Genomic DNA, 13,813 nt, shown 5'->3' with positions numbered 1-13,813 from the left:
TTTTTGAATATAATATTTTTTTTACTTCGAGAAATGAAGTGAAAATATATTAATGAAAATTTTAGAATTTAAAGATGTTTTTTAAAATAATATTAAAAATTCAATGATATTTTAAAAATAAATATTGATGGTTTTCTTTCAACATTAACGATAAGGGTATTTTGGAGATTTGCTCAACGTTAAACTGTATTATTAAAATTTTTTAAAATTTAGTGATATTTTTAGATAAAATATAAAATTTATGAGTGTTTCGATTAATTTATATATAATGTCAATATTAATTCCTATTAAAGTTAGTTAAAAAGTATTTATAGGGCAAAGTTAAAATTCTCTACTTTTACTCGGACAAGTATTTTATAAAAAAGGTTACATTAACTATAATTTGATCCATGTGTTCAAATTCGGACCCATCACTTTTCACAAATATTATTATAATTATACAAAAGAAGGCGAGGGCATAGCTGTTGCTCCAAGATTCGTTGCGTGATTAAAATTTAAATTAATCAAACATATAATAAGAACTGCTACTATATTGATAGGAAAGGGATATGAACCACATATTAATTAAAAAATATATATATATATATATGTTACTATATACATTGTCACGCCAAGCTGTATCATGTTGCTTTATGTGTACAAACTTTGTCAATCATTATCCAACTGAATTAAATTACATTAATGAGCTTTATTTATAACACAATTTAAATTAACCCTAATTTACGATATGTACTATGTTTTTAAAATTAAATCGAGGGACACGTGGCAGTCAAACCTTATAATTAACCAACGTTGGTTTAGTAGTTAATTAATTAATTGTTTATTTTATTAAGTTAGTAATTGGGATTTGTGCCCGCACTTATGAGAAAGATTTATAATATTAAATATTGAGAAAATACATATAAATAAGAAAATTCAATAATCATATTTCTTAATTTAAAACCGGGATAAGTAAAACTCTTTTGTTTATTTTTTTTAATTTTAGTTAAAAAAAGGATTAAAACGTGAAGGTGATCAGCCTCCGTGGATTATAATTACACCACACAGAGAAGAAAACGGGACGGAAAATTCGTGGAGGCTAGCATAAACGCCGTCCGCCCGCCGCAACGTCGTCAGCCAAACGGCGTCGTAACAAACGGAAAACAACTACCTGCGCAATTTGGAAAGAGGGACGATCGCCGAGTGTGTAAAAAGATCGGACTGACACTATAAGGGAGAACAGAGAGAGAGAGGTTCTTCCGACCTCAAGCCTCGTCTTCCGCAGCACTGTTTGCTCGCCTACAAACATTGAATTTCACAAAAAATAGTTTAGATCGAAATCAATTCTCTTGCCATTTTTCTATCTTCGTAGTTTTCAAGCTTCTGATTAAATCTGGCTGTTAATGAAGATAAAGTTGCTGAATCAAACTCCATTATCGTTTTGCTGAAGCTCGCCGGCGCCGGAACTGCAATTGAACTGGTAAGATTATCTGAATTTCAATTTTGTTTCTATACGATTTTTCGCGGTTACTGTTCATAGTGGAATTACTTTTGATGTGTATATTGGATGATAGATCTTCTGAATTTGGCTGTGACTACTCGCCGTTGGCCGTCGTTTAACGGTTCCGGAGATTTCTCGGTGGAAGTCTTTCCAGAAGAAGAATTTTCTCTGAAATTTGACGATCGGAAGTGATTTTCTCGTGAAACAATCAGAATCCAGGAATCGCGCCAAATCCTTACCTAATGCGAGAATTGGAAAACCTAGCTTTGTCGTAAAGAGACTGGGAACGCTTCGTCTTGGAGATCTTCACCAGCTGGAGACTTGCTCCAGAAATTTTCTATTTGGCTGCTTTCCATGCCTGGTGTGGATCTAAGAATTAATTCCAGAATTTTCCTGCTCTTTCTTACTCCAGAATTCAACAATCGAGCTCTGAATTTCCTAGAGCACTACCATTTCCGAAGCGACATAAATCAAAATTCCGCGAGAAATCATCTTCCGGTTGTGGACTGTCAATTCCAAAATTGGCGAAAAATCCGATGGAACTTCCTCAACCCCGTCCGTTTGGAGCCGAAGGTACTTCCTCTTCCTCACAAATTAAAATTAAACTCGGACTAATTTTCCATTTCAATTGTCCCCGCACTAATCAGTTCGAATCTGTAGCTATTTGTTTTCCACTTGAAAATCGATTCAACTTTTTGAAGTTTCAGCAATTCAATAACCATATGGAACTAAATAACGATAAGAATTTAGAATCTCCAAAACAAATTGAATTAACGGAATCTATCTTGAACGTGCTTGAACAGGAAGCAAATCAACACATGACTTCCTCTCACTGTACACCCATTCAAGTCCACAGCTAGATCCAAGACCATCCTCACAAGGTATTCATTAATTTCATTTAATTTTGATTCTTATTTTTTCTTTCGTCATGAGCTTAATTACGAATCCAGATATTATATCTGTGTGTAATATATTATTTGTTATATCTATGTTTGGGGGTTTATATTTAAGAGGGGGAGGGGAAAATCGAGAAACGTATATGCACGTGACAAGCATTGAATCATGGATCTGGGGCCAAGAAACATTCAAAAGCGTAGTCTGGGGCGGGGCTGGCTGGGCTAACAGCATAGGCTGCTGAAATCTAAAAAGAAAAAGCGTAGCTTCAGCAGTTAGCAGCTAGTGCCCAATTTCATATTGGAGTGGGGCGCCGGGGGTCCCCTCTGCCCCTTCCCCACATCGCCCTGATTTGACGTCGCACATGACCCCAACTTTTCCTTTTTCCATTTCTTCACATTACAGCTAAATCTGGGATTTCGCCCCCTTCTTTTACCTTTTAAATGCCCATCATCAAATTATCATCTCAGATTGAGAAATCATTGGAGAACTCGGAAGAATGTGGTCGATAATTCTATACAATTGGATATTTGATCGAGAATTTTGAAATAGACAATATTTGCTTATACCAGTTAGATCTTTTAATGTCTTTCGAATCTGGTATATCAAAATACTTCTAATGCGGTGTATTAGAATTCTGTTCTTACTCAAATTAAAGGATATGATGGGTATCAAGAAATTTCTTATCTGGGAAACTTTCTTCACTGTACTATCACATATTTGAGTGTTCAGTATCATGCAAAGCATCTGCTACTTCATTCAATAAAAAAAATGAATCCGACTGAAATTTACTGAAAGTAGAAATTATGCTAATCAGCGTGTAATTAAGGACTTTTTGGTACAGTGCGGCAGTGAATACTTCTTTTGGTTTTGGTTTTATAATTTAATGCCGGATTGAGCAGGTGGCTATCTTAAAACACACGATTTCCTGGAACCACAAGAGCGAAAAAGGAAGGCCAGTAGCAAGAAAGAGATAAACGTGGAGAGGCCGCCACCACCGGTGCCGCCGACTTCCGTCGAGCATTTTCTCCCCGGAGGGATCGGGACTTTCAGCATAAGCCAAGTTTCATATTTTGATCAGAGGACTCTGCCGAAGCCGGAAGGTTCGGTTTTTACTGGTGCTCGATCGAGTAGCAGCGGTGAGAGAAATGATGAGAACTCCAATGGAAGTGGATTCACTCTGTGGGAGGAATGTGCAGTTAAAAAGGGAAAGACAGGGAAGGAGAATATTTTGGGAGATAGGCTCCATGGTATGAACTTATTAATCTTTTCATTCGCATGCATGCAAAAACAAAAATTATTCTATAATTATTTCAAGTTGTAGAATAATAAAAAGAGTGAAAATTATGGTGGGCTTGTTAAAGATCTGGGCTTAGCGTATGGGCTGTGCTAAGGTGTTAAGCCCAGACAATACGTCGATGGCTTTTATTTGTCCCTTCCTTTTAAATTTTGGCCTGTGGACAGAACCTCGGGCGAGCACGAGCCAATGGACGGCGTCCATGGAGCGGCCGTCGCAATCATCTTCGAACAACCATCACAACGCTTTCAGTTGTTTCTCATCTTCTCAGTCAGTCTTTATCTTTTTCTCTCTTTCTCCTTTTCAGTTTCATTCTGAAATTCTCAGTGGAATTGATTCCAAGTAAATCTTTGCAGGCCGAGAGGAAAAAAGAACCCGAGCTTCATGGAGATGCTAAAGTCGGCCAAGAGTAACTCTCAGGACGAGGAACTAGACGACGATGGTGACGTTGTCATCAAGAAAGAGATCTCTACCGCCAATAAAGGTATTATGCTGCTACCAGATAGCAATTGAAAGATAATTCTTCCAACTTTCTTTTATTACTGTATCGAAAGTATCCTAACTAAGCGTTTCGAAATACTTCTGCAGGAGAGTTGAGGATTAAAGTTGATGGGAACATCTCTGATCAAAAGGCGAACACTCCTAGATCAAAGCACTCTGCGACAGAACAACGAAGAAGAAGCAAGATAAACGACAGGCAAGTGTTTCTCCTATTATTCAACTTAGAATTCATTAGTCAGTCGACCAGTGCAGTCAAAGGGAACTTCTTTGTTTTTTGTTATATACTTGATAATATGACGGTAGCTTGTAGAACCTGCCATTAACTTTGCTGTAATGTTCATATTAGGAGCATTGTTATTTCTGGAAAATCACCGAATCTAGCGGGTTCCAGTCTTTTATTATAGGGCTTCAATTTACGACAACAATTTTAATTTCATTACTTTTGGCCTAAATCATAGATTGGTAGAATCTACCCAGTTCACGTCCCTTTATTGATGAATCTTTATTGGGAACGAGAAACGAACATTCTTGGGTAGTTTTTATTCCCGCGTTCCTCTTGTGCTCTCTTCACAGTGGTTTCTGTAATAATTTCACCTCAGTAGCATTCTTCTTGGATGTTGTTGCCAACTGCTTCTAATATAACATCTTTTCTGTCTATCATATAGATTTCAGATGCTTAGAGGCCTCATTCCTCATAGTGACCAAAAGAAGGACAAGGCGTCTTTCTTATTAGAGGTGCACTTCTTAATAATTTGCTTTACATTTTCCACATTATATTTTATTGATCCATAACGTGCTTTGCTATTTTTCTTTTCAGGTGGTTGAGTACATTCAATTCTTACAGGAAAAGGTTCAGAAGTATGAAGGTTCATACCACGAATGGAATCGAGAAATTGCTAAATTAATGCCGTTGGTAATCACATGCTTCTAGCTTTTTTGCATTCGATTCATGATTGAAATAACTCCTCTACTTTTGAATCAGCGTGTTTTATGTATACAATTTGTCGGTAAAGGAATCTGTATTTTGCTTGTAATTGAGGCCCTAAATAATATAGTAAATAGATAATCCGTAAACAGCTAAATTATATTTCTAAATATCACATCTGACTGCGCAGAGAAACAATCAACGAAGTGCAGATGGCTTTAATGATCAATCTCGAGGGGTAGATAGTGGGCCTGGTCCTGCACTAGTTTTTTCAGCAAATTTTGTTGAGAAAAATGCCCCTTTATCTCCCCTTGTTCCTGGGAGTTCACATAATGCAGTCGATTCTGACACAAGTTCCGCGACAACCTTGAAAGCAGTTGATCACCATCCTGGAAGAACAAATAACGTAGTACCATTTCCCATGTCCATTCCACCAAAACTTTATGCACCTACAAGGGATGGAAGTGTGGTGCCCCAAGCCTCGAAACCATTGTCATCCGACACCGATCACCCTTCATCGCAGTCTCAAATCCTGTCGTATCAGGCCAGATGCTACAACAATGACGATGCTGTTGCAAGTGAATTACAGAAAGAACAAGATTTGACCATTGAAGGTGGTACCGTTAACATCTCAAGTGTATATTCTCAAGGGTGAGATTTTGTAATTGCTTTCTGGTTCATCTTCGATCCCTTCTATTTTTATATCCTTGGCCTCTTTATTCTACTCCTCTTTTGTGCACTTACGCAATATTTGGATCACGTCTTTAAAATTTATTTTTGTGAAGATCTTATTATTGGGCAGCTCTCAGAGAACAGCGGTTTGACAACTGAATGACTAATCAATTTCCTGTTGATTTTGCTAGCAGGTTGTTAAATACTCTCACTCACGCACTGCAGAGTTCAGGGGTGGATCTATCGCAGGCCAGGATCTCTGTGCAAATAGAACTCGGTGAACTAGCAAATAGGAGATCCACAGCTTCATCATCCATTGTCAAGGTATTCAGATGCTTCCTTCGCCACTAGAACAAATATTTGTGTTATTGTAGGGACTACTACTAAATCGTTTTCATGATTCCTAGGATATCAACATTCCCATAAACGATATGGAGACGATACACACTAGAGTTTCGGCTGCAGAGGATTCCGAGAGGGCCACAATTGAAAAGCTAGTGTGAGAATTCCTTTCTTTTCATAATTTTTTATTCATTTTTTTTGTTACAGCAAAATGTATGTCTAGTTTAATTCATTTAGTTGGGGATGCCATGGGCACAACGGGCATGTAACATTGACCTGAATTCTTCTTTGTATTTCTATATAGAGGCTTCCACCTAATATATTGTGAAGCTGCTTTTTATTTATTTTTTATTTTCTTTTTCCTTTTCGTTTTTTAATCGGAAGTCTTCCAGTTATGTATGTAAATTATGATTGTTTCTTTTAATAATATAAAGCCTTCCTTTCATCCTTCAATTACATATACATACTCTTTTCATTCCGTCCACTAATATCTCGCATTCTGCAGGCATTGAGTTAATTTCTCCCGTCCCATTTTAAGTTTGTAAAAGAAGAAGAGTCAACTATACCCTTTCACTTGGTGTTTTAACATTTATGTCAATTTCATATTTGCCTTTATTTTTGTATTTTTATTATTCCAATTGTCTCTATCACCAACAAGTGGTGCTTCAAAGGTGTCAAAACAATGGGGCATAATTGTAAAAGTGACTAAAATTTAACAACAAAAGAAGAAACATATTCTAAATTAGTGTTGGTGTTTGGTATAATGAGGAAGAAGAAGCTGACTTTATTGTTCATGAAGCTCAACAAGAATCAATGGGCTCCTTTTGTGCTTAGAATACACATTCCTTCCCTACCCTCCCTCCCTCCCATAAATTCCAAGCCAACCAACCAACCAATCAACAAGCATCCCTTTTTCACCAACCCTGTCACTTTCTGAGAATAAAGGAAATAAAAAGAAAAACATGTTCCAACTAAACACTCAAGAAATATAACCCATTATTTTATTCTGTCCACCAGCAGCCACCCATCCGACCATCTTCTTCCTCCATATCACCATTTCACAAAACTGATTCAAATTGAGTAGCACAACGAACTCATATGCTAATACATAAGATTTAGCTTCAACATTGAACAAAATTCACCCTTACTCAGCTGAATGGACTTAACTGCCTTCTCTGCCCTACCAGCCTCTCCACAACCTTCTCTGTAACTCACAAAGAAACAGGTAAGAAGTAGTCTTCCATTAACAGACTGAAGCCATCAACAGGAAGCAAGGAAGAAAGTAACTGTCAAAATATACTGTAATTTGTGGTATATGATGAACATATAAACCTATCGAAATCACATGATTTATGGTTGAGATTCAAAAGAAAAACAAAAAGAAAATTGGAAAAGAAACAGAATGAAAACAAAAAAAAAAAAAGTGAAAGATTATAGATTGACCCCTCCACTCCATGAATTATAGCATTAGCACCTTCTTCTGTGTACAATCTAACCTCCTCTGCTCTCTTCTTCTATACAGGAATTGCATACGGCAAAACATTAAACATCTTCTTCAGCCAACTCCACAGATTCCCTCAGATTCTTTAGAAGTTAATCTCTCATACTAATCTTCATGATCAATCCCCAAGCATGGTTAAATCTCTCTTTACTAAAGGAATCTAGAGCTGAGAGAACAGTAGTGGAAATGTAATCATCAGAAGTCCACATATCTATGTAGATCATGTAGATCATGTACTGTTGAATCCTTCCTCTGACAATTGCAAACACTCCTCTGGGTTAGAATAGAAATAATCTTCTTCTTTAGGCCTATCTGGAATGACCAATCTCTTGGTAGGATTCCCCCACCGACCTGCATGAGCTTCTTTCACTGCCGACGAGAATTCATCCCAGTTAAGAATTCCTCTGTCGAACTGATCTATCAGATCTACAAGTAGCCTTCTGTCCAATAAGATCGTCTTCTTAAACCCGAGATACCTACAAAAGACGAATGATTAAACAAATAGTTAGTTCATACCCACTGCTAGCATATATTGTCCTCTTTGGGCTATGTTGGTGGGATCTCACATTAACAATCTAGTTAATAAATGAATCTCTGGTGTCAACCCGTACCTGCGATGACCTTCGACAACTTTAGCCATGTTTCCATCATAGGTAGGAACAAATATATCACTTTCCAAGGAAACAAGATAATCCAATGCTGCCATCTGAGATGAATGATTCTGGAAAAACCCAAGTTCTGAAGGTTCCAACAAAGTCTCCTTTCTTACCTGTTTCAACAGTCCAAAGATCTTAAAGACATGGCAATCAAATACCAGAGCTAAAGAAATTGATATCCACATCTACTAACCAATTTTGGAAAAGCCTTTGCAAGAGCAGCCATTCTCCGGTCGCCACCGTATATTTCGCCAGCAGCAATATAAATCTGGATATTGGGATCAATATCCAGTGCCCTCAGTGTAAGTGCAGTTTCCTCAGGTGTTAATGGACACAAACCATCTTTCCTTTTCAACTCAGAGTTTATTATTTTTTCTTTCCACCAGGGATAAGCATATCTACCAACACAACAATGAGTTCCCATGAGTGAGATTAAATTAACACTTACCCAAATGTCACAATTGGTCACCTTTCTCAGTGGAAGACTAACCTCATTCTTGTCAACTCTTCAACCTCTTCATCATTGCAGCCTTGGGTGCACCCAGAAAATGCTAACATGTCCATTTCATATCTGAGATGAAGAACAAGAAAAGGACCATTCTGGCGTAGGAGCTTTATAACTTTTCTTCCCAACTCCTCAATCTGGGAAGTGAACCTCAGAGCACTAAAGTTTACCCGACAGCGTAGTTTCTGAATCTCCATAGGCTGACCGTTGTTGGCAAGTCGAGCATCGGTTCTATTTAGATGCACAACTTTATATTTTTGAATCAGAGGAAGAACCTATAATGAGAGGATATAAACACTACCTCAAAACTAATTCCAAGCAGTAAAAAGGCCATGTTCTATTAGAATACAGAGCTACACAGATTACTTAAGATGACCCAATTGAAACTTGAAGCTTAGGGTATGTACGTCAAATATCAGGAGCAAACGGGCGGGGATTAGGCGGGGGGCGAGCGAGAGAAAACTGACCTGATTACGGTAGTAAGATATATCAGACCAACTTATTGGTGGCATGGAATAAATCCTTCCCTGTTCCACTCTCTTCTTGAGCCTGGGAGGCAACTCCTTCAATATGCGCACTTCATCTCTCAATGATGCAATAAAATGATCCACATCAAATATGTCCTGGAATTCACTGCAACATCATCGAAAGATATCGAAATTAAGGTTCCAGCTAGAGAAGAAATGGAAACTTAGCATAGCAGAATCCATTAACAAACCTGGGATCAGCCCAAAAGGAAGTCTTATCCAGTTCAGGTACAATAAGTGTTACATTCAAATATCTTGCTATTGTAACCATATCGCAAATCTGTGCAGCATAGAACAGGGAGGACAACTTAGAAAACAACAAAAAGAAACAAACAGTGTCCCTAAAATGTGGTTCCCACTCACCGCAGCTCTCATTTGATTGAGTCCTCCATTGCAGGAAACCATCAAATAACCATTGTTCTTATAGACCCCTACATGAACAGAAACAAGAACAGAATGAAGAGAGCACATGAAACCACAAAGTGTCCTAAAACATAGGAGACAAGATGATCATAATCCACCACAGAAGAACACCTACTCTTAGGAGGAAGAACTATTTTGGGGGGAAGTGGAACAGGCTTATTGGGGATACCAAACGCATCAACCGATGCAGATTCCTGAGAGAAACAAGAAGGCCAACCCTTCAAAACCCTTGGCCCCCACGTCTCCCCCAAGGCCGTCAACTGCACGATGCAAGTCCAAAGCAAAACAGAGGTCATTGCGCGGATCATCCATAGCTTCATCTTCGACCTCCCCGACGACACCATTGAACTCTTCAACCCCATCACCATCCACCTCTTCAACGTGCACTCACAATTCCTCTCGATCTCCCCCGCTGCATCTTACACTAAAAAGGACAACTACGGTTTGCCCTCCTGATCCGAGATCCACGTCAAGGACGTCGTCGTTTCAATTCCCCCTGAATTGGGTCAATGCCGTATGAGAAAATCCAACGCCCAAAAGCAAAAGTATCCAACAGAAGTCCCTGATTGAATCCCAAAGTCCCAATCTAAATGCATCTAATACAATAATCCACCAATCTAATCCACTTAAAAACACCCCAATTGGAAGAAAAAACAAGAAAAGCGAAATCTAGACTTCAAAACTCTTCACACATTACCATAAAAGAAATCCACTCTCCAAAGACTACGCCGCATCTCAAACTCAATCAACACCTATTTCAATCCCCTAAATGAGATCCTCCCAATTGGGTACCCAAATTCAAACCCCCAAATGGGATTGGTTTCTCCGCCTCCAAAAATGTCGCCTCCCTATGCTCCTCCACTCTCCGCCGGCAACCTACGACAGCGCAACCGCAAAAAAACAGACATATAAAAAGGGAGAGAGAGAGAGAGAGAGAAATGAGAGAGATGATGAGTTTGATAAGCCAAGGGTCGTGGCCTAGTGTATACGCACTCCAAACACACACACACTGAGAGAGAGAGAGAGAGAGAGAGAGAGAGAGAGAGAGAGAGGGAGAGATGCCGTACACCGCAAAGAAATTAAGCCGCGGGTGACGGTGGAGTTGGGTTGGGGCTCACTGCTCACCCATGGTTAAAGGAACAGACCAATAAATGCAGGCCAGCTAAACATCAAGAAAACAGGGCCCACTGTCATCAAAAAGCCTTACATGACGTGTTCAATATCAGACAGGTCTACTATCCACGTGGCAGAATCCTATGGCTGGTTACATTTGCTTGCATTTAATCTGCTGTCGATTCGCCGACAATATATCGCGATATTTTACAAATATTCCGCTGATAATTCATTTTTTTTATTTACATTTTGTGAATTTCTAAGGTTACTTTTTTTTTTCTTTTTTTAGTCTGAATTTTTAAAAATATAATCAATTTCCTCATCTCATCTAAGTTATTAAAAATAATCACTTTGCTTCAAATCTAAGTTTTATAGTTCTTTTTTAACGTAATAAAACGTTGCCCATGCCTCATTATTATTATTAACAAAAGCATTCTTCGAGTAATCAATGTTTCTTTATTCAAAAAAATAGTAATCAAATATGATTTCATTTTAAATAACTTATTCAACTTATTAAATGCTCTGTCTTGAAAAAAAATGCATATTTGAATAAAACCTATTAATTTTATTAAATATTTAATAAATTCTTAAATTTGAAATGTTCTCGTAATATTAAAAATAAAAATAAAAATTAAAGGTGTTAATTTTTATTGGACATATTTAATATTTTTATATAAATTAACCAATTGAATTTTGTGTTTATTAAGTTATTAAACTTTTAATTTGATGGTGAATTTTCTAATTTTAAAATGTATTAAATAAATTAATATATTTTTTAGAAATAATTTAAATTTTAAAAATCAATAATCTTAGGTAGAACAAAAAGTTCTTTAAATGCATAATTGATCGTGTAATTTAATATTATAATATTATATCTATATATTAAGTAAAATTTTTATTTTAATAAAAATGAAACTATTTTGCATCAAAAAATAGTATAATCAAATATTTAATTATTTAATCTAAGCATTCTTAGTTTTAAAATTTAAGAAAAATAATTAAAAAAAAAGATTTAGACATAGAATTTAAAATATTGGGAGAAAAGAAATTAAATCCATCAAATTGACTGAATTAATTTGATTAAATAAATGTTAAAAAAATAAATTCCTCACGTTGAGTAACTTAATTTCATTATGTAAATTAAAGAAAAAAAAACAAATCCATCATATTCACTAAATTAATAACACACCAAATGGACATTTTGAGAAATTAATAAAAAATAAAATCCTTAAAAAAAAAGAGAGAGAAATCTAAAAATAATAATAATCCAACAAGGATAAAAATGAATCCCATCGAATTTTCCGAATAATATGGTAAAAAGAGAGATTGACCGACGATATTTTGGCGATACATTGTTTTGATTGCGTGGAATGACAGCTGGCTTTCTTTTTTAAAAAACTTACACCGTTAACCTCCGTTAAAGTGTCGGTTGCGACGTCTTGACGGAGCTGGAACGACGACAGGGCCACAATCGCAACGGTCTTTTTTTTATTCACCTTTTCCATACTTTCTATGCCGTGTGATGAAGCTGTGTGGCCAGGTGTCAGAATCCTGTCAGTTTTGGCGGGGCCCATAGTGCCACGTTGAAAGAGATGTCCTACATGGACAGACGCAATTGGGTACCACACTCATAGATTCGCGTGAGCCATCGAAAATAGGTGTCCCAACCGCAGTGGGCCCCAGCGCCACGTTGTGGCTAGGGATTGGCTAAGCCTCGGATGTTTTTTCCTTTATCTTGCAAATTTCATTAATTTTCAATCTAAAATTTTAATTTCATTATTAGATAAATATTACAACTTTTATTCTCTCTTATAATTTTTAACAAAAATAATAATGTGTAAACTCTAAGTACTCATTAATTTAATAAAAAAAAAAAACTTTACCATAAATAAATAATAATAATAATTATTATTATTATTATTAACTAATAGAAACAAAGACAGTTTATGTAAAAAAAAGATTTTAGACTATATAAATGTATATTTATGTATGTATCTTATTTATTAAATTATATATTTATAAATATTTTATTTAGTGACGTATAACACAAACTTATTGTTATATATATATATATATATAAATAAAAAAGAAAAATGATGTACGCTAATAAATGGGAAAAAAACAATGGTAAGACTTTGATTTTTTCAAATGAAATATAATATTAGAGAAGACTTTTTTTATTTTAATAAATATGATTTTCATTTTTATAATTTATATAATTAATTATTGGCTTTTAAAAAATTAACTCCCCTAGAATGATGAAGACTTTATTGTTTTTTTTCTTTTTTAAATAAATCTATGGGAATAATTAAATTAAATCTTTACTTTAATTATTTCAAAGAAAATTATGGCCATTCCCATATTAAGAGAAATAATTAAGAGAATAACATTCTCAACAAGGAGTTCAATTAAATCATTTTTAATTATTTATTAAAAAGGGAATTTTCTCATGTTTTGAATATTTAATATTTTGTTATAAAATTATTCAGTCAAGAAAATTATAGTTTATGATTTTGATAGGCATATAATTAATTTATTGCACACATCACCCAATTTTAAAAACCATTTTAGGAGTGAATTTTATATATTTTTTATAGAACCAAAATCATTAATTAAATTACTTCGGTTTCAAAATTATTGTCTTATTTTTTATAAGAGATTCTTTTTTTAAAAATTAAAAAAAATATATAATATTTTTCATAATAAAGTCGTCTTTGTTTTTAAATTGTAAATTTACTAATACAGTCCATATTTAAAAAAATAAAATGAAGGTTAAAATTATATATTTAAATTCATTTTTTTAGGGTTAATTCATTTTGTATCCAACCAATATTCCATTAAAAAAATACTTATTTTATAAATAAAAAAAGGAATTTTTTTTGGCATGTGCTGTATTATGCCCGTATTTAAATATTAGGATTATGATATTTATAAATCTGGTACGAAGTTTATTTAATCTGTCACATAATTCATATAA

The 13,813-nt window shown here is 35.3% G+C and overlaps 2 protein-coding genes across 2 annotated transcripts; one reads left to right on the top strand and one right to left on the bottom strand.

Annotated features, from left to right (window-relative positions):
• Positions 1-1,238: 1,238 nt before the first annotated feature.
• Positions 1,239-6,564, top strand: LOC111435085 (transcription factor BIM1). The gene is made up of 12 exons (XM_023072421.1): positions 1,239-1,459; positions 1,554-2,053; positions 2,284-2,361; positions 3,277-3,624; positions 3,839-3,941; positions 4,028-4,155; positions 4,260-4,368; positions 4,838-4,907; positions 4,990-5,085; positions 5,288-5,748; positions 5,964-6,093; positions 6,177-6,564. The coding sequence occupies exons 2-12, from the start codon at positions 2,017-2,019 to the stop codon at positions 6,270-6,272; spliced, it is 1,656 nt and encodes a 551-aa protein (XP_022928189.1). The 5' UTR covers positions 1,239-1,459; positions 1,554-2,016; the 3' UTR covers positions 6,273-6,564.
• Positions 6,565-7,337: 773 nt separating this feature from the next.
• LOC111435096 (O-fucosyltransferase 34-like) lies at positions 7,338-10,677 on the bottom strand. The gene is made up of 8 exons (XM_023072432.1): positions 9,839-10,677; positions 9,664-9,731; positions 9,492-9,580; positions 9,241-9,406; positions 8,759-9,048; positions 8,462-8,666; positions 8,224-8,381; positions 7,338-8,088 (listed from the first exon to the last, which is right to left on the bottom strand). The coding sequence occupies exons 1-8, from the start codon at positions 10,089-10,091 to the stop codon at positions 7,842-7,844; spliced, it is 1,476 nt and encodes a 491-aa protein (XP_022928200.1). The 5' UTR covers positions 10,092-10,677; the 3' UTR covers positions 7,338-7,841.
• Positions 10,678-13,813: the final 3,136 nt, after the last annotated feature.

This window comes from Cucurbita moschata, unplaced genomic scaffold (genome assembly GCF_002738365.1).
Source record: "Cucurbita moschata cultivar Rifu unplaced genomic scaffold, Cmos_1.0 Cmo_Scf00003, whole genome shotgun sequence".
Lineage (NCBI taxonomy): Eukaryota > Viridiplantae > Streptophyta > Magnoliopsida > Cucurbitales > Cucurbitaceae > Cucurbita > Cucurbita moschata.
This window is presented reverse-complemented; position numbering and strand designations above follow the sequence as displayed.